Source organism: Eptatretus burgeri, chromosome 6 (assembly GCF_056783735.1).
Source record: "Eptatretus burgeri isolate ZD-2024b chromosome 6, Ebu_testis_v1, whole genome shotgun sequence".
NCBI classification, from domain to species: Eukaryota; Metazoa; Chordata; class Myxini; order Myxiniformes; family Myxinidae; genus Eptatretus; species Eptatretus burgeri.
In genome coordinates, this window is record NC_140966.1 from 15,660,001 (window position 1) to 15,680,910 (window position 20,910).

At 44.2% G+C, this 20,910-nt stretch overlaps 1 protein-coding gene across 2 annotated transcripts in view; it reads right to left on the reverse strand.

The window, feature by feature from the left end:
- Positions 1-20,910, reverse strand: part of LOC147024348 (importin-7-like) — a 138,341-nt gene that overhangs the window by 91,239 nt on the left and 26,192 nt on the right. The window contains exons 2-5 of one of the 2 annotated variants that reach the window (XM_085884175.1): positions 12,411-12,492; positions 10,025-10,178; positions 8,342-8,500; positions 6,194-6,350 (exon numbers count right to left, since the gene is read on the reverse strand). In XM_085884175.1, the coding sequence (XP_085740301.1) occupies positions 6,194-6,350; positions 8,342-8,500; positions 10,025-10,178; positions 12,411-12,492 (552 nt within the window). Of the gene's footprint in view, positions 1-5,697; positions 5,747-6,193; positions 6,351-8,341; positions 8,501-10,024; positions 10,179-12,410; positions 12,493-20,910 lie in introns of those variants that run through there. The other variant, XM_085884176.1, reaches the window with a different exon arrangement.

Consider the following 20,910-nt stretch of genomic DNA (forward strand, 5'->3'; position numbering starts at 1 on the left):
TATTGATCAAGGCAATTTTGTATCTCGTGGAGCTGTAAGAGTCCCATCGATATACTGCCCTGTGAAAGTGGGTTTCCGGGAGACGGATGTTGTGAAACCAAGGTTGGATCTATCAAGCAACATGTCCAAAAACGGTAACGTGTTTGATGATTCCAGCTCCGTGGTAAACTTCAGCGCTGGATGGAGAGTGTTGAGCCATGCCTGGAAATTGTCACATGCCGTCCGAGACTCAAACAAAGCAAATATGTCATCAACATACCGATGGTATACAATGGGGGAAATCGACCCCTTGCTGACCAGTCAGTTTCTGCATCTCATGATAGCCGACAAAGATATTTGCAAGAGCTGGGCCTAATGGAGAACCCATGGCCACACCGTCCGTTTGAACATACATCATGTTGTTAAAACTGAATTCCACCTCCCTTATTGCTGTGTTCATTAATTCCACGAAGACGCGTTCCGAGATCATCGGTTGCTCCAAATTGGTGTGATACAGCAAATGTGCGCATATCTCAATCGTCTCCGTCAATGGCACATTCGTGAACAAGCTTTTAATATCAAAGGATGCCATTATGATGTCCTCACTTGTCGGTGTTGTTGCTCTCATTGATTCTGCAAAAGTGAAGGAATCCTTAACCATGAAATGAGAAAGTGAATCCAATACTGGTTGCAGTACCTCTCCCAACCACTTGACAAGTTCATGTTGTGCTGATCGCACCATGGACAATATTGGTCTTCGAGGGATATTCTCCCTGTGAATCTTCGGCAGGCCGTACATTCTTGGACGTTGGGCTCCAACAGGTTTAATTCTGTCGTACACCTCCTTTGATAGTTATCCACGTTTGAGAAGCTGCAACAGTCGTTTGACTATCTGACCTTCCACCTGAGGTGTGCGATCATGTTCCGTTACACCGCCCAGATATTTAAATTTGGTTTCGCCTTAAAGGATGTCCATCATCTTGGCAATGTAATCAATCTTATTCATGATTACCACTCCGGTGCCTTCATCCGGTTTACAGATGTGAATGGCAGCATTCCTCCTCAATCCTTGTATTGCCAAGAGAACATCCCATTGCATGTGAAAGTCCGCGACGTCATTCGGGATTCCACAGTATGCATGCGCGAGGTCAGAGAGTCCAGCCCTCAGCGCCTGGACTGCTTCTTTTGACAGAGCCTGATGTGTTGATAGTTGAGCATACAGGAGTTCAAACTCGGCAAAAATGTTTTCCCTCTTGATATTCTGGTTAGGAATGCCAAAGTTAAAACCGTGTGCCAACCAAGCCCATCGCTGGGGGGGGGCATTTGGGTGCAATTCCCCCCCATGGCACATCTGGTGCCCCCCCCCCCACTTGTACGCCACCCATTTATGCCCTGTTGCACCCTGTGAACAACTTGGTGTTCAAGGACGAGCGCCCACTGTGAACTCCTTGCTGTTTAAGAGTTCACCGGTGTGAACTAAAACCCTTATTCCAGATGTTCAAGGTGGTGAATAATAAGGCCTTCTTGGATAAGCTGTTCTTTAATAATATCCTTCTTTGAATAACAGTCAAGAGATAAGTGTGCGCTTGCCAGCGCATCTGCAAGAGCAATTGGCAAGACAATACAGTCCAAGCCCACAAGATAAAATATAATAACGCAAGCACCAATGCCAGCAGCCAAGATGACAGGCAGCCGCAAGACCTCGTGTCGAATGTCGATGTTGTGGGTGGTAAATTTGTTGTGACTTCGCACCCCACCGGCGTGCGAACGACCGCTTTTAACCAATAGCGGCCGCTTCGCCCACTGAATGTGCAATTCAGTCGTGACCCTCTCGGAACAACGCCGGGAGCTAGTCACGGGTGGGGGTTTAACCTCACTACAACTCAGTCCGCATTCTACCCGCGCGAAATAGGGTCCGATCGCCGAATGGTCGATTTACCTAAGTACCCGCGCGGATAGCGTACCGAGGAGTTGTACCACGCCACAGGTCGACTCCGGACATGAACCGCTTAAGCGGCTCGTTCCGTGCTACAGGGATAACCGAGCGGAGTTATCGTCGACCTTGACGGTTCAGATTATTTACCAGCTGTTAAAACTCACTATTAATCCCTTACGTGATGCAAGATGGAGATTCAAACAAAGGAAAGGACGCAGCAAAACGGGGAACAATTGGACAAGCACATTTATTCACAGAAGCACGGAAGGCACGTATATTACAGTAAAACAAAGGAACAAAAGCAATACACGTAAACGTTTATGCAAAGAAAAACACAAGCAAAGAACCAACGCAGATCTACAACCGAATAAGGCAATTCACACGGCAACACTTAAAACAGTTCTACTTCGCAAGACTGGCGCCACCCACAGACATTTACACAAAACCCCAAAATAAAAGGAAGTCGCGACTTCCCTGAGCGTGTCGTCCAGAGCTTGTAGACCGCAACTCCGAGTCCCTCCGGCGTGGTCCACTGGGCTCGTGCCTCGCGCCTGCACGTGTCGTCCGCCCGACAGCTCGGACGGGGTTTTGGGGGAATGGGCCGGGTTTTCACGGCTATCTGGGTGTGGACGGACGGGGGGGGGGGGGGGAATGGCAGGCACTCCGTCCCACTAGCGGGGTCTCGGGACTGCACCGGCTCCAATTGACCCTCCGACCAGGAACAATCACCAGGGACCAGGTTTGACGACCCGTGGCAATTCGCCGACCTGTGCCAATTCGACGACCTTCACCCGACCACGACCAGACCCGAACGAACAAACAGAACCTCAACCTCTTCCTCCGAACGAACGAACCATAAGCAGGGATTCTACAACAACTCTCGACAATTCATTCAGGGACATGGGAACAGGGACTCTCTACAACTCTCGACAATTCTCATTCAGGGACAAGGGAACCGACGAACAGGGACTCTCCACGCCCACGCCTTTTGTAGGGTGGGGCTCCGCCCTTCGCTCCGCCCCGCGCCCCATTCTTGGCTCCTCCTTCCTTCGAGACGCTTCCAGAAAATGCCTCGAAGGAGGGCGTTCCTCTCCCCCGGCCGCGTCACACCGCGCATCCGCCAATCGGGAAAGGACGCGCCAACCCCTCCCCCTTTTTCACCAAGCACGGGGAAAAATGGCGGGAAAACCCCACAGGCGTTGTTAGTTTTCTTCTCCACACGCCGTACGACGAGGGAAGGAAGATTCGGGCGGGAAATATTTGCGCGGGCGTTTTGGGCGGGAGATCTTGGCGGGAGATATTTAAGCGGGAGTTTTGGGCGCGAGATGCCCCTTCGCACCCTTGTTGCTGCTGCCACTCCGCTCCTTTCATCCGTCCCGCGGAGATCGTGACCGCACGGTGCTCGTTGAATGGAAAGTGGCGAAGATGGTGGTAGCGTAGTTGTGGAAGGTGGCGTCGTGGTGTGAATGGCGTGATTGTTGGCGTCGTGTAGTGAATGACGTGATTGTTGAGATGTTGGTTGTGGCGATGTTCGTTGTTGTTCTTGCACCAAAATAACGACAGCAAAAGAAAAACAACTAACTGAAGAATCGCAGCCCGAATGGATCACATATATTCCCTCTATACAACGGGTTTGGGCTAACTACACATGAACTTACCGATATATCTCACCTGAGGACCCTTTATGGTGTAATGCGAATTTCCACAGCCGTAACAATATATATCGTGGATCATTTCGTTTTAAGGAATAGCCAATCAGCGTCTTCGATATGGAGGCCCTATTGAGCAGGTTACCTGATTGGTTGTAAGTTAGGTATAAATGTAATATAGTCATAATATGAATAAGGAAAAGACATAAATTTACATAATTAAAGATGAAGTGCACCGCGTGACCTTCACAACCCTCCATCTAACAAAAGTAATTTTCTCATAAAAATTAAAAATGTGTGTTTGCAATCGTGCTTACATTTGAAATTATGCAGATAAAACCTGTTTTTGGTGCATGCATCATTTAATAAATAAAACCGTCAACCGTCAAATGTGACATTAGTGACACGAGTCACGAGGTACGAGTCACGGAGAGCGCGAGCTCGCAGCAGTAGAAAAAGATATTGATATACGAAAATGGCTAAGAAAAGGAAAAAGGTTGCGGTTGTGGTTGTGGTCAGCACCCACCGTGGTCAGCTGCTTTGTACTTCTGATGTTTAAGTTAAATGTTGTGTTTGGTGCTTTGCATATCCCATATCTAGTGCTTTGTGCATAACCTTACCTCTGTGTAATTGACTGCTTTAAATGCGGACTTTGTGGTATCTTCAGGCTGGTCGTATTTGCTGTTGATAGTTTAACGTGATGATCGCAGGTCATAGCCTACTGTATCTTATTTGAAAGTGCACTGAATCTGGAGCCAACCTCCCCGGTTTAGTCATTGTATCTCTGGTATATTAATTTTCTAATGCCAATTCTTGACAACACCTTGTATAAGTTCACCTGAATTGGTGCCAATTGTCTAATCATTAAATATCTGCATTGTGAATGTGCCAGTTTGTTGCGGCTCTCCTGCATTCCAATAATTTTAGGCCAAAAACATCGGAACATATTAAATCTAGCTGAGATAAATTTGGTTAGTATGCGACGGCAACCTCAGTATAGATGCGTCAATGCTGCATGAATACAATAGCACACCGGGTTATCAAAAAATGAAATGTTACAATTGTGCCCCCCCCCCGTCCAGTTCATATGCCCCCCTTTAATACTGAGCCCTGGCGACGGGCCTGGTGCCAACGCGAACCTTTCCGTGTCAGACAGCTTATAGTCCGATTTATTGAGTACATGCTGGGATGAGTCTGATCAGGGAACCGAATCGTTTCACCTTCAACCAGTCGATTGTACGATCGCATTTCTTCTGCGCCGCCATCTTTGCACGTTGGTCAATCGCAGCAATGTATCTACATAACCGGATTGTCACATAGCGACATGAAACCACGTGCTTCCTTCCAGGCATTGCGTCGGATGCGATGTAGCGTGGACCTTGTGCGATTCAAGCGCCCGATCTCATCCAGAATAAACATCCGCTCCACTGTCGTGCTGTGCTTCATTTTAGAACTGATAATGCGTTGAGGGATATTCCCCCTCAAAACAGGAATTTGTACGATCTCTGTGTCTCTTTCAGCATGGAAAGATCAAGGGAAGTACGGTAATAAATGGTGAATGGACCTTAAGGGAAACCCATCCCCCATCTCTCCAGGATGTGGTTGCAAACGTCAATCATCGACGAACTCTACTCCAGCCAATGGGAGCTCGAGGTGAAGATGATGAGTCAACCAATGGGCATTCGGATTTACCGTGGCTTCATCACAGTTAAACGAATCAGCGTCTACCTTATTGAGACCTGCGTATAAAGCAAGCGCCTTCACTTCCTCCTTCAATTGCTGCGATTTTTACCCTGAAGAGTGCAGCAGGAAAAGCTTCGGTCACTATTATGTCGTGTTTGTTTGTATCCATATTAAAGTTCTGTAGTACCAAACATCTGTGTGTATATATATATATATATATATATATATATATATATATATATATATATATATATATATATATATATATATATATATATATATCACTATCTATATATCTATATACACACACACACACACACACACACACACACACACACACACACACACACACACACACACACACACACACACACACACAGCAAGCGTCAACATATAAATACAAAGCTCTTTCTAACCACTGACTCACTGACTGATATTGAGGATCGGTACCTTCCAGGTGACATAGAAAGCTGAAATTTTGTGCCGATGGACATCGAAGCTGGTACACCGGAAAAATCCACAGAATTGTCGGACATCCGCAAATGAAAATATAAATAAATGAAAAAAAAAAGGCAGGTGAGCGACCCGAGACAATGGGGAAGTATGGTTTGTTATTGCTGACAATGTGTAAGCATACCACACTAGTATATATACATACACATCTTCTAAACACAAAAAATAATAAGGTGCAATGCATATATTTTAAGAAAGCAGCAAAATCTAAACTACAGTATTTGAACCATTGTAACACCATCTACAGAATAAAATAGGAATCAAAATAAACAACTTGTGTATACGTAACAGAAGTATTATTATATACCCTGGCTACATTAAGTAACAAAGCAAAAGGTGTACTCTTTAAAGCAGTTATAAAAGTGGTTTAAAGATGTGCAGAAAAAACAGATGTAAACAAAGCAACCAAGACATTAAAATGAGCAGGACCAACCTTAACAAGTGCATAAAAGATTTTGAGGATTATCTTCTGCAGATGCACTGTGTACTGTGAGGCATCAGGCAGAAGCTGCGTCAGGATCTGCTGCAAAACGGGGAGCAGATGTCGCATTGGTTCCACAATCGGGGCACGATCCGTTGCCTTCTTGTATCTGTTGGACACAAACAACCCAATATGTTAGGAGGGGGCAAAAGAGAGATAGTAGATCTTCAGAATTCCTTCCGCTTATGAAACACTCATACAACACAAAACACATGGAGATGAACAGACTTCCACTCTCACAGTACACTCAAAATAATACATATATCCGAGATGCATACAAGATACCAACATGTTGCGTCAGCCTGGGTCATCAGTTGAGGAACATGGTATCACTGGTCTTTTCGCCCTTTTCCCTAAATAAGACTGCCAGGCCAAAAGTGATATACAAGAACTATTATATACATGCAGTATCCCCATGGAAATACAAATACTTCCCTCCTCTATGCAACTTTTCAATGCATAACGAGAAAGATAAAGAGAAAGAGAAAGACAGATATAGAAAGGTTAAAAAAAAAAAATTAATACCACAGGGGAAGGGTTGAGAGTTATTAGTTCACGAAAAAATATTTTCACGAAAAAAATAAGTGACCACTATATTCGTTATTGTTGTGTGTCTGTCTGTCTTTCTGTCTTTCTGTCCCAAGCATAGCTCCGTGGGTTTTGATCCGATCCTGATAAAATTTTGGTGGGAGGTTTATATCATGATCTAGTTGTGTTTTCCTGAGAATGGGCGTGGTGTGCCCATTATGGGTGGAGCCACGCCCAAAAAACGTGTTTTTAGGGGGTAGCCCATTTCAATTTGCATCTTCTCCTAGGGGGTTTGTTGAATCGGACAAGGGTTTCGGTATTTGGTTCGCCCAATGGCACCTGCATAGCCCCATGGAGCTCAATTTTTCATTTTCGTCCCAAGGTCAAGGTCATGAACTTAGAAAATTGCGAATTTTGACATTAAAATCATATGGCCGCCCAAACTTTGAGAGCTAGGATGGCAATATTTTTTATGCATAATCTTGAGGTCATTCCCCACCTAAAGTCTTCCAACCATTTTGCTCTATCTCGAACACCTTGCCCGTGGCGCCCCTTTCAAGTTTGTTTTTACGCTGATTTCATCAAAGTATGGATAATCCGAGGAGTGCGAAATGCCATATAGCCGATATGACGTTATATTGTTCCTGGAATGTTCCAGAGGAAGTTTTGCACCAAAGGTCATAATCCTTGACCTTTAAAGTTCACAAAGGTCAAATTTTCAAAGTTGTGGGAATCGAACCGAGTTTTCGACCTTCTTCGATGAACTAACTCCAATAAGCTATAGCACGTATCCTGTTTCCTTATTTTAATGTCCACAACATTGTTTTGTGACCTTTAAAGGTTATGCAAAGGTCAAATTTTTAAAGTTGTTTAACGAAACCGGGTTTTCAACATTTTGCAGCTAATAATCAGTCACTCGTACCACATCATGTTGATCATTTTTATAACTTGATCAAACATCATCACATTGTCTTATCCTTGACGTCTGAAACGATCTACATCGTCAAATACCGCTCGTGAACCATCGTTGTCTTCAGACTTGTTTTCTATTAAAACCACAGGGGAAGGATGGAGATGGAGGCAGAGGGAGTGGGTACATATATGGAGACAGAAGCGGAGGGAGAGGACGGAGGTGGAGAGGACAGAGTGGGATGGGGGAGGGAGATAGCGTGGGAGGAGGAGGAGGAGGGGGAGAAGGGGGAGGAGGAGGGGGAAGAGGAGGGGGAGAAGGAGGGAACATTCTCATTATTTTTGCCACTGACTCTCACATAAAAAAAAAAAAAAAAACTCACCAACATTGTGGAAGAGCACATCAACTCTTGCCCTTCCAACAAGGACACTTTATCAAGACCGTACAAATGGAAATGATAAAGATGACCAGAAACCAAAACTATTAATGACTAGAACGTGTCATGAGAAATTCATTCATCAATGACCTCAATACATTTAAAACTATATAATTTCAATTGATAAGAATTCCATTTGCATCCGTTTGCTAAATTTTAACCAATGATGATTTTACGTCTGGCTATCAAAACTCATGCCGCCATGTATCACATCCCAAAATCTCACTCATAAGCCTTGACTAGTTGGTGAAGACAAAGAAGTGCACCAAGCCAGTATGCACTGCTCTGCTTCTGGAGAAAATAATTGATCTTGTCCACCACTGCTGTCCACCGCCCTGGGTAGTCGTGCTTGATTATACGGCCAACACACGTTGTCAGCTGAACCCTGAACTCCCACAGAGGAATACATGAAAAAGAATGGCAAAATCAATACTGTACATCGTATCACTTTGGCAAAGTAACATCGAGTCATTTACATTTTGCAATAAAAAGTGGAAGCAGAAAAAAGGCAAATTTAGAATAAGGTTTGCTTCTCAAGTTCAACTTCTGCTGTTCCCAAATTTAATGTTTCTATTGACACACAAGTCATTGAAGCGCATTAATCAGGATGGTCATGCTGAGTAGTTGCATCGCAGTTTGGTACACAGCAATGTACTTTAGGCATCTTTGCAAAGATAATATATTGGTGCCACCTGGTCAGCTAGTACCGGATTGTAAACATCATGTGAAATAAAATGGCAGGCGGGTCTGCCCATGATTGTGTCCCAGAATTCCCAAGGTAAACAATGAGGTTTCGGTCCATTGAAGTTCTCATTATCAATCCCATCACAAAGTATTCCTTCAACAATGCAAACAATTTGTGAGGGGTTAGGGGTGTCTTGACTGACATTTGTGTCAACTTTGTCAGGACTTCAGTTTTCCACTCCCATCCAAAAAGAGTTTTCCCCTTCTCACTCACTTGCTGATTGTGCTCAGCCCCACAACCTCACTGTCAGTTCAACATTGCCCTTCCACAAGCTTTGCTCTTGCAGAGAGATAAATAATAAATAAATAAACGATCAAAACCAACTCGAAATGCAAAGCCCGTCCACATCCGCTTTTACTCGATTAAACTTGACGAAAACGGCAGTTAAAAAAAAAAATTGTCCATTTTATTTCTTCATGTTCTCCAGATTCTCATAAATAAAGGCTTGTTGAACATTTAATGACAAAAGCTGAATTGGTTTAAAGAATAAATAAATTATGGCCTGGACAGACACAATGAAGCTCAATGGTAAATAAAGAAAGAAACACAGAAGCGATTATAAAACAAAAATGGGGCGTTTCAGACTTGATGCGTTGAGGCAGGATAATAAGGGCCATCTATTGTTACTATGACTGTCCTTTCACATTTTGATACAATTTTTAATTATTTTCTCCATATTCTCATAATAAAGGTTTGTTGAAAATTTGATGACAAAGGCTCAAATGGTTTAGCAAATTTTAAAAATGTTACGGCCTGGAAGAACAGACAGGATGGCAGCGACAGACAGACAGACAGACACTAGCGATTGTAAAACCTCACCTCCTGCTGTGCAGGGGGAAATGGCTAAATATGCATTCGAATAAAACATAAATAAGTTTGTTAAAAGATAAATGGGAGTATACAATCCAATTGTGCAGCATGACACAAAAAAAAAAATCAAGATTGATGAATAATAGGAAAGTCCCTTGTAAGTTTTTTCAACTTTTAAGTCCATTGAAATAACACCAGGTGAGTTGACTCAGCCTGTCATCCTTCCGGGGTCGGCAACATGAGGACCAGCTTACAGATAACATCAGCGGCACATCCACATTTCAGGATAATGATGCAACCAGCAGCCATAGGCTGCATACGAAACAACAACCAACTTAATAATTATAACCAAACCTGATGAGTTCTGGAGCTTCAATGACTGCTTCCATAATTTGATCCCGGATCTTCTGCCTATCATTTTCGTGGATGTTAAAAGGCATAATCTCACCATGCGGTGCTTCTCGTTCTGGCCAAAAATGGGTAATCATGTTCTTCAAGTAAATGACACCTGCAGAGTACACGAGGAGAAATATGGACTGCTTGATCAACAAACTATATAAACACTGTCTCGGCATTTATGTCAACACTGTTTCGGGCAGGAATCAGCAAGGCCATTAGGATTGCACATACATTTTAGGACTGATTAGACAGTGAAAGCAGAATGCATAAAATATGCCATTTACCATATTTTTGAAAAAAAGGCAAGGTTACATTGAAGAAAAGGGTGTTGGTTGGTTTGTAGGTTTTATCATTCTGGCATTATAGTTCTACCTGGATAGGTCCCACAAAGTTGAGGAATTAAATGAAGGATTACAAAAAGTGGTTGTGGATTTCAAAACCAAAGGCAGCATTGAAACATTAGATGATTAGAGGGTGTCTGTTGGGAACTGGCCCAACTACTTACGGAAAAGCAGGACGTGAACAAGATTTGACGTATTGACCTATAATTGACCTCAAAAATAATAAGTGGTTGAAGTCAATGACCTGATATGCAAATGTTCTTCAAATTTCAAGTTAATCAGATTAAAATTGAGGATTTTAGAAATTTGGCCTATGTTGACCTTTTGGTCTACGTTGACCTCAAAATGAATAGGTGGTTGAATTCAGTGACCTGATATGCAAATGCTCTTAAAATTTCAAGTCAATTGGATTAAAATTGAGGATTTTGGAAATTTGGCCCATTTTGGCCAGAATTGGCCTTTTGACCTATGTTGATCTCGAAAATAATTGATGCTTGAATTCGGAGACCTGATATGCAAATGATTGTCAACTTTAAAGTCAATCGGATGAAAAATGAGGATTTTAGAAAACTGGGCCCAATTTGGTATTTTGGCCTATGGTGACCTTTTGAACCAAGTTAACCTCAAAAGTAATCGGTCGATTAAGTCATTGATCTGATGTGTAAATTCTGTTCAAATTTCAAGTCAATCGGATGACATTTAAGGATTTTAGAAAATTTGGCTCAAATTGACCTATTGGCCTATGTAAACCTTTTTGGTCGAACAAATTTTATGAAACTTCAAAGCGTAACCATTGCAGGGTCGGTGACATTAATCTCTGAAAATTTCAGAACGGTAGGTTGAGCGGTTTGGGCTGGAGACGAGAGGACAGACAGACAAACAAACAAATGGAAAAATCACTCATCGTGACAACTTGGCAAAACAGCACAAAGTAGAATGGCACTCGGTGGAGCGCATACCTCTGCCAGGTGGAACAGTTTCCATTTTGTATCCCACTGATAAGCTGGATCCGAACCAAAATCCAATCCGCTTGTTCACGTAACCTATTCAACTCAATCAAGTTGTTTTGTCATAACTCGGCCACATCTTTTTGAGATATTGTGATATATTTAGTTTTTGGCCCAATCTATCAATTTTAGAAGTGAGGCCTGTGTTGACCTTTTGACCTTAAAATTAATTAGCAGTTGAATTCAGCGATCTGACATGAAAATGCTCTTCAAATTTCAAGTCAATCGGATGAAAATTGAGGATTTTAGAAATTTGGCCTATGTTGACCTTTTGGTCTATGTTGACCTTTTCGCCTATGGTGACTACAAAAATAATAGGTGGTTGAATTCAGTGACATGATATGTAAATCCTTTTCAAATTTCAACTCAATCGGATAAAAACTGAGGATTTAGAAAATTTGGCCCAAATTGACCTTTTGGAATATATTTACCTCAAAATTAATAGGTGTTTGAATTCAGTGACCCGATGTGCAAATGCTCTTCAAATTTCAAGTCAATCAAATTAAATTTGAAGATTTTAGAAACAATTTTAAAAGTTGGCCCATTTTGGGTTGACCTTTTGACCGAGGATAACCTCAAAAGTAATAAGTGGATGAATTCACTCTCCTGATATGCAAATCCTGTTCAAATGTCAAGTCAATCGGATGAAATTTGAGGATTTTAGAACATTTGGCTCAAATTGGCCTTTGGGCCTATGTAGACCTGTTCGGTCGACCAAATTTTACGAAACGTCAATGCGGGACCGTCGCAGGGTCAGTGACATTAATCTCTGAAAATTTCAGAACTTAAACATCTCCATCGGTTGAGCGGTTTGGGCTGGAGGCGAGCAGATAGGCAAACAAACACACAAATAAACAAACACACAAACAAACGGAGGCGAATCAACATACTTGTCAATATTTCTTTTATGCCAAATCATAAGAATATAAAATGCACACTTCAAATTAAAATATTTGAATATAACTGTCATTTTAATAACCAGCAATACCTTACCTGCTTGACGAACACACTTGTCCAATTGCTCAGTCATCACTATCTGGAGCAGGGTTGGTGCAAAACTAATGATCTTGTATATCTGCAAAGACAGGACTTTTTACATTAGAAAGAAAAGGATTGGGAGGGGATCTGATAGAGATGTTTAAGATTATGAAGGATATAGACAGAATAAGTGCAGATTAATTTTTCAGCAGAATGGACAGTCGCAGGACAAGGGGGCACATTTCGAGAGTAAAGAAGAGGGTTAGGACGGTAGTAAGGCAGAGGAGAGGTCTTTCACTCAGTGGTGATCACATGGGATTGTCTCCCTACAAGGACAGTGACAACAGAATCGGTGCATTGTGTTTGAATTGAGTTGGATATGTATCAGGAAGTGGTGGGGATTGGAAGGGGGAGGGCGAAGTACCAAGATGTTGGTACAATTTATGCAGGCTTGATGGGCCTAATCGCAGTCTCCTGCATTGACGTTTCTTCGAAATCAAACTTGCTCTCTGTTATTCTATAAAACCATACATGAAGAGCCACTGCCAAAGATAATGAACCACCTTTTGGCAGGAAGACTCATATTTTCAAAAGCATTACAGCACGAAGGAGGGTTGAAGATAAAGATCGTTGTGTAATATAGCAGTACGAGCAAAGAGCCTATCCTTATAGACGGGAGGAGGGAGAAGTATGACTTGGAATATGTGTTTACTATCGCACAATTGTAAAATATACAAACAAGATCTTCCCTCTCAGGGATGATGTGAGGCAATTGAAGAAATGAGTTTTGGCTTAAAAGGGGCAGGTAAAAGATAAGTTAAGATAGGGGAAAGATAAGGTTTTGGGATATGGGTAAAAGAAACAGATTGATAGAACACACTGGGAAAGTCTGCAAGTTAGTATTATCTGGGGATAATCAACATTGCATGTTAAACATCTCCCAGTGCCACATCAAACAAACCCTCCTGTTAAATTATGTGAATGTTCTGCAGCTTATAATACATTTTTTAAAAATATTTTTCTTTCAAAATGTGAAATCTCACCATGCGGTGAAATCTCACAATCCTCAATGCGTCAGGACAAATGCCAAAAATAATGGAGGCAAAGTCAGGTTGGTAACAAGCGATTATCATGTGAAACCACCTCACATCTTCCTTTGAAAAACTGATCGTTGCCCATCCATTTGCAATGATAGTGCATGGTGACTGTTTCCATGTATGAATTTAACCAGTGACTTGTCAAAAAAGTCACTGACCTCTGGTTGACCTTAAACTAAACATTGATCATAGAACACACACGTTTGTGGTAATTGTGGAGGAAGAAAGGGGTGGAGAAAGAGGGGGAGAGAGAGAGAGAGAGAGAGAGAGAGAGAGAGAGGGGGAGAGAGAGAGAGAGAGAGAGAGAGAGAGAGAGAGAGAGAGAGAGAGAGAGAGAGAGAGAGAGAGAGAGAGAGAGAGAGAGAGAGAGAGAGAGAGAGAGAGAGAGAGAGAGAGAGAGAGAGAGAGAGAGAGAGAGAGAGAGAGAGAGAGAGAGAGAGAGAGAGAGAGAGAGAGAGAGAGAGGGAGAGGGAGAGGGAGAGGGAGAGGGAGAGGGAGAGGGAGAGGGAGAGGGAGAGGGAGAGGGATAGGGATAGGGAGAGGGAGAGGGAGAGGGAGAGGGAGAGGGAGAGGGAGAGGGAGAGGGAGAGGGAGAGGGAGAGGGAGAGGGAGAGGGAGAGGGAGAGGGAGAGGGAGAGGGAGAGGGAGAGGGAGAGGGAGAGGGAGAGGGAGAGGGAGAGGGAGAGGGAGAGGGAGAGGGAGAGGGAGAGGGAGAGGGAGAGGGAGAGGGAGAGGGAGAGGGAGAGGGAGAGGGAGAGGGAGAGGGAGAGGGAGAGGGAGAGGGAGAGGGAGAGGGAGAGGGAGAGGGAGAGGGAGAGGGAGAGGGAGAGGGAGAGGGAGAGGGAGAGGGAGAGGGAGAGGGAGAGGGAGAGGGAGAGGGAGAGGGAGAGGGAGAGGGAGAGGGAGAGGGAGAGGGAGAGGGAGAGGGAGAGGGAGAGGGAGAGGGAGAGGGAGAGGGAGAGGGAGAGGGAGAGGGAGAGGGAGAGGGAGAGGGAGAGGGAGAGGGAGAGGGAGAGGGAGAGGGAGAGGGAGAGGGAGAGGGAGAGGGAGAGGGAGAGGGAGAGGGAGAGGGAGAGGGAGAGGGAGAGGGAGAGGGAGAGGGAGAGGGAGAGGGAGAGGGAGAGGGAGAGAGGGAGAGAGAGAGAGAGAGAGAGAGAGAGAGAGAGAGAGAGAGAGAGAGAGAGAGAGAGAGAGAGAGAGAGAGAGAGAGAGAGAGAGGGAGAGAGAGAGAGAGAGAGAGAGAGAGAGAGAGAGAGAGAGAGAGAGAGAGAGAGAGAGAGAGATTTATTGTGCAATTTGCAGGCAACAACCACGGCTCGTACATGTTGTTACAGTTTTGGAAATGTACATGTTGTACATGTAGTTACTTCGGGTTCCCCAGAAAGAGTTATTTCTTAGTTTGTGTGTAAATAGATCCTTGCCCTGTGTTCAGGTGTTTGAGTGGGGAAAATGCATTGTGAGGATAGTCTGTGTATTCCCAGTGTGATGTCTCCCCATTTGCCGCTTTCAATCCACTTCACCAAACTTTAATTCAAAAGCCCCTCTTCCCTCAACCCCGCAGTCGGTTTATTCTCATCTTTTGGTCCACCTGTATCCATCACCCTCACCACTCGATCCACTCATTCTTGCGTGGATTCGTCAACCCTGCTTCGTGAGCCAAAGAGGTCGTAACCACTTCGCCCATATATCTATCTCTCTATCTGTGTGTGTCTATGTCTGTCTCTCAACTGATTATTGGTGAGTTGAGTAGAGTGCCATGGTGGCTGTGGGGTCTTGGTGAGCTCCGATATGCTCTGCCTTTCTATCCCTTTTCACATCGTTTATCACCTCTTCTCACTCTTTGTTTATTCTGTGCATCGTTGCTCTCTATCTGTGCCCCCACCTTCCCCTCTTCCTTAGATCCAGCACTTCTACCTTCCCTTGCGTCGTCGTCACCCCACCCCTCTGTCCTTGCTATTTGCCTTTTCGTTCAGCTCCCCCCCCCCCGTTTTCTCTTAACTTCCTAGGGAGGGAGAGAGAGAGACAGAGAGAGACAGAGACAGAGACAGAGACAGAGACAGAGACAGAGACAGAGAGAGAGCGCTTTTAGTTGGCGGACCATCCCGACCCTTCAGCTGATTTTTTTTTTCACTGTAGCTGTGTTTATCCCTTTGAAAACCCGGCTCGGCTCGTTTTTAATTACTGCACGAGAGCAATCACCCCTCCTCCCCTTCCTAAATATGACTTCGTTTTCCTGTTATACGGTATTTGAAGCATTAACACGTAAACACGGCATCATCTGCATTCCCAACGACATCAGCATCGAGGATCTCGTTATCACTACGGGAAACATAATCGGAATTGACAAAAGTTTGTGCAGCCTCGTGAATGAACAAACATGTGGCTATCTTCATATCCGAGACAGAACTGGTTCACAAAATCGTATCTACCGGACTATCAACAGATGATGGATATTTCATGTTCGTCTCCCCCTCTGGACACAGCGGTCGTGAAGGTCATTATCTCAAACGCTCCTCCTTTCTTGAAAAACGAGACACTGAGCTCCGAACTATCTCGTTATGGTACTGTGGTTTCTCAAATCACTATGTTACCTTTACCTAGCCAGGAGGATCGGACGAAGCATGTGATGTCTTTTCGGAGACAAGCTTATGTGGTACTTCCTCCCTCTAGCGTTGAAAGAACCTTGAACATTGTTTTAAAATACAAAATTGATAATCATGATTACCAAGTACACACTGATGAGCCAAAACATTATGACCACTGACTGACGGGTGAAGTGAATAACATTGATTATTTTGTTTCAATGGCACCTGTCAATGGGGTGGGATATATTAGGCAGCAAATGAAGTCAGTTCTTGAAGTTGATGTGTTGGATGCAGGAGAAATGGGCAGGAGTAAAGACCTGAGCGACTTTGACAAGGGCCAAATTGTTATGGCCAGACGACTGGGTCAGAGCATCTCTGAAACGGCAAGGCTTGTGGGGTGCTCCCAGTCCGACAGTGGTCGGAGGAGGGACAAACCACAAACCGGCGACAGGGAGTTGGGCGCCCAAAGCTCATCGATGCACGAGGGCAACGAAGGCTATCCTGTCTGGTCCGAACCGACAGAAGGTCGACTGTGGCACAAGTCACAGAAAATTTTAATGGTGCTCATGGGAGGAATGTCACAATCCACAGTGCATCGCACCCTGCTGTGTACAGGGCTGCATAGCCACAGACTGGTCAGAATGCCCATGATGACCTCTGTCCACCATCGAAAGTGTCTACAATGGGCACGTGAGCATCGGAACTGGACCTTGGAGCAGTGGAAGAAGGTGGCCTAGTCCGATGAATCCCGTTTTCTTTTAGATCACGTGGATGGCCATGTACATGTGCGCTGTTTACCTGGGGAAGTGATGGCACCAGGATGCACCATGGGAAGACGACAAGCCGGTGGAGGGAGTGTGATGCTCTGGGCAATGTTCTGCTGGGAAACCTTGGGTCCGGCCATTCACGTGGACGTCAATTTGATACGTGTCACCTACCTAAACATCGTTGCAGACCAAGTACACCCCTTCATGGCAATGGTATTCCCTGATGGTAGAGACCTCTTTCAGCAGGATATGCGCCCTGCCACACTGCACACATTGTTCGGGAATGGTTTGAGGAACATGATGAAGTGTTCACGGTGTTGCCCTGGCCTCCAAATTCTCCAGATCTCAATCTGATTGAGCAACTGTGGGATGTGCTGGACCGACAAGTCCGATCCACGGTGGCTCCACCTCGCAACTTACAGGACTTGAAGGATCTGCTGCTCATGTTTTGGAGCCAGATACCACAGGACACCTTCAGGGGTCTTGTAAAGTTCATGCCTCGGTGGGTCGGCGCTGTTTTGGTGGCACATGGAGGACCAATAGCATTTGGAGGCAGGTGGTCATAATGTTTTGGCTCATCAGTGTACATAACCACTGACACCTTGAAATGTTTTGAATGTGGTAATTTTGGACACTTGAAACGTTCTTGCCCAAAGGCTACCTCATTGAACGATGAAACAAACCTTGTTCACAAAGATCCATCGTCTTCTTCTCCCTCGACTGTGAAAGAAGCGAATCCTGTGTGTGGTGATGACGCCCAGTCCTCCCAGTCCGATAGTCCAAACAGTACAACAAATGTTTGGGATGGTTAAACCATCGTTTCATCAGGGAAAAGAAAGACCTTACCTGATGGTCTTTCAACTCAGAAGAAGGTAGCATTTACAAATGAGAAATTTGTCGGTAACGTCCCTGCAGCTGTGATCGACGTCACTACAAAGCTTACCCGGAATGGACCCGGTACCTACGGCCAACAAGTTCAGCCTACTTGAGGGGGAGGACATAGATGTTTCCCTTACAGAAACCACTTTACCTGTTATCTAAGTGAACAAAACTGGTTCACTTGTTAAAGATTCTCCTTTTGGAAAGTCTATTGATGGTGATACACAGACCACGAGTGATGAACCTGCTATCACTTTGGCAAATATTAACCCTGAATCCTTGTTAGCATGACAGGATTCTGCGAGACAAATGTTAGCCCTGTCACTGCTCCCAGTTCATCACATGGTGAAGTTGGAAATGCAGAAAATGTTAAAATCGATGTTTTACGAGACCCCTCCCCCCCAAATGGTCGGTGTTTTACAAGAGATCCCCAAAAGTATTATATACCTCCACACTGTTGGAGGTCAATAACACTGTTACGGTCGAGGGAAACAATAAATCGCTGGATCTGCAGATGGTGTTTCCGTTTCAGCAAATCCCCCGATGATTTCCATTATTTCTCAAAGCGATGTTCCCACAGTGAAAGAGCACATAGACATAGCAATCAGTACAGATCCGTGTATCAATACTGATGACAGTATCGATATGCAGGACTGTACAAGCTTATGTGACTCAGAAATGAAATCCAACTCTGATGAATCTGACTTGGAGGAAGCAAACTGTCAGGTGGAAACGGTGTAGAAGCTGACCAGTCAAGGTCCTACCTCCAATGAAAAAATAAGACTCTTCTTACAAAATACATACAGGAAACACAATTTAAACCTGACGGAATACTTTCCAGACCTACCATCCTTCCTTGAGTGTGCTCAGGCTATTGTATGAAAGCCTGATTTATTCGGTTTCCACCAGGCACACTGTCCCCAATTAAAAAAATTGATCGCCAAGGTGAAAAAGACCTTTCATTAACAATCCCCCATTGATCTTGCTCTTGGAACCTATTATTTTCCTCATGGTCAGTTTCAAGATTGGAACAGTAAATGTTAATGGTGGTGGGAGTCTGCTCCACAAGAAGCAAATTAAACAGCTGGTAGAGGTCAATGGTCTCAACATAGCTTTGTTACAAGAGACCCATGCTGTCAGATCTGTTTAAGCTCAGTGGCAACTATTTATGGATGAGGAATGTTTCTTTAGTAACAGCTCCTCGTCGAAAGCAGGCATCATGTTCGTCTTCGGGAAACATTTCCATCCGTCCCGCCTTAAATTTATTAATATTATTGATGGACATCTTGCCTCTGTGACCTTCCAGATGAATCAGGTCAAGCTTACAATCTTCAATGTGTACGCTCCAAACAAAAATGACGAGCGGATCTCTTTTTTTGCTGAACTGAGAAAATTCCTCCAAACACTAGATTTGCAGACTTGTCTAATTAATTGGCGGCGATTTTAACTGCAGTGTTGATACTTCATGTGACCGAAACGGGCCGGAACCCTAACCATGTACCACAAAACGTTTTGCAAACATCATTGCGAAATATACTCTCCATGATGTCTGGCACTTGCAGCACTCTTCTGAACAGTCTTACACATGGTGTCGTTGTTCAAACAACCACATCTCACTTGTGAGACTTGATTGCATCTACGTAAATTTTCATTTATTACAAGGAGTTTATAGATCTGATGTCATACCTTCTGGTTTATCCGACCATTCCCGAGCTCGAATTTTCACTCAACTCACTAAACCACGGGTTCCCAACCGGGGGGAAATTTCCCCCAGGGGGGAAATTTGGGTGTTTCAGGGGGAAATTCTAGTCTGGAATTAAAATTCTGGAAATTATCAGAAAATAATTTCCAGTAATAGCCTTCTGTTCTTCTCTTCTCAGGAGTACCTATTTCCTGAACTTTACCCGCTTTCATTCTTATGTTTTATTTTCTTTCTTCTTTTTTAGTTTGTTCATTTCTATTACATGTCTTAATATGATCTCTCTTGTTCTTTTCAGGTCCGCAAGTGATCATGTCGAAAAAACGGATATATTCAGAAGCATATCTAGACTTCGGTTTTACGTTCGTTGTGAATAACGGGGAACATCTGCCACAATGTGTCATCTGCACAAAGACCTTGGGAAATGGTAGCATGAAGCCATTCCAGATGAAGCAACACCTTCAAGGATGCCATCCCGAACTACAGAACAAGGATCGTGAATACTTCAAGCTGAAACAAAATTATCTGAAGAAGATGAGACTGGACTCAACTGGAACGTTTCGTCAGCAAACGGACGCTATTGTGAAAGCGTCATACGAAGTCTCGTACAAGATTGCGAGGGAGAAGAAACCACACACAATTGGTGAAACATTGGTGAAGCCCTGTATGCTGCAGTGTGTGAAGTTGGTCCTTGGTGAGGCTGCCCACAACAAGATGACCCAGATTTCCCTTTCAAACAACACCATTCGGTCACGGATCAATGATATGGCTGAGAGCATCAAGAACCAAGTTGTTCAGAAGGTTCGAGGGTCACAGTTTTTTTTCGATTCAACTCGACGAAATCGACAGATGTTGCGAATCTGTCCCAGCTGTTGGTCTTTGTTCGTTATACCACCGAAAAAGGAATTGCAGAAGAATTCCTCTTCTGCAAACCTCTCCAGACAACGACCAAAGCTCAGGATGTGATGGACCTTATCAATGACTTTTTCGAAGACAGCAACATCAGCTGGGAGTCTCTGGTTGGGGTGTGCACGGATGGTGCCCCAGCCATGCTCGGCTCTCGATCAGGGTTCGTCACACTCGTCAAGCAAAAGAATCCGGCAGTGGAATCGACACACTGTCTGATCCACAAAGAGGCGCTTGCTTCGAGAACTCTCCCCAAGAACTTCAAGCAGCATCTCGAGACTGTCATCAAAGTCGTCAACTTTATCAAGGGTTCCGCTCTGAACACTCGGCTGTTCCGTCGGCTCTGTGAAGGCATGGAAGCCGACCACGAATCGTTGCTGTTTCATACTCAGGTGAGGTGGCTCTCAAAGGGAAACATGTTGCATCGAGTCCTGGAATTGTTTGATGAGGTGGTAGCCTTCCTTCGGGCCCAAGAGAATGTTGTGCTTCTGGAGGCATTGAAGGGTGAGTTTTTCCGTGTGCGGCTGTCCTACTTGTCCAATATTATCAGTGCATTGAACGAGCTCAACAGGAAACTGCAGG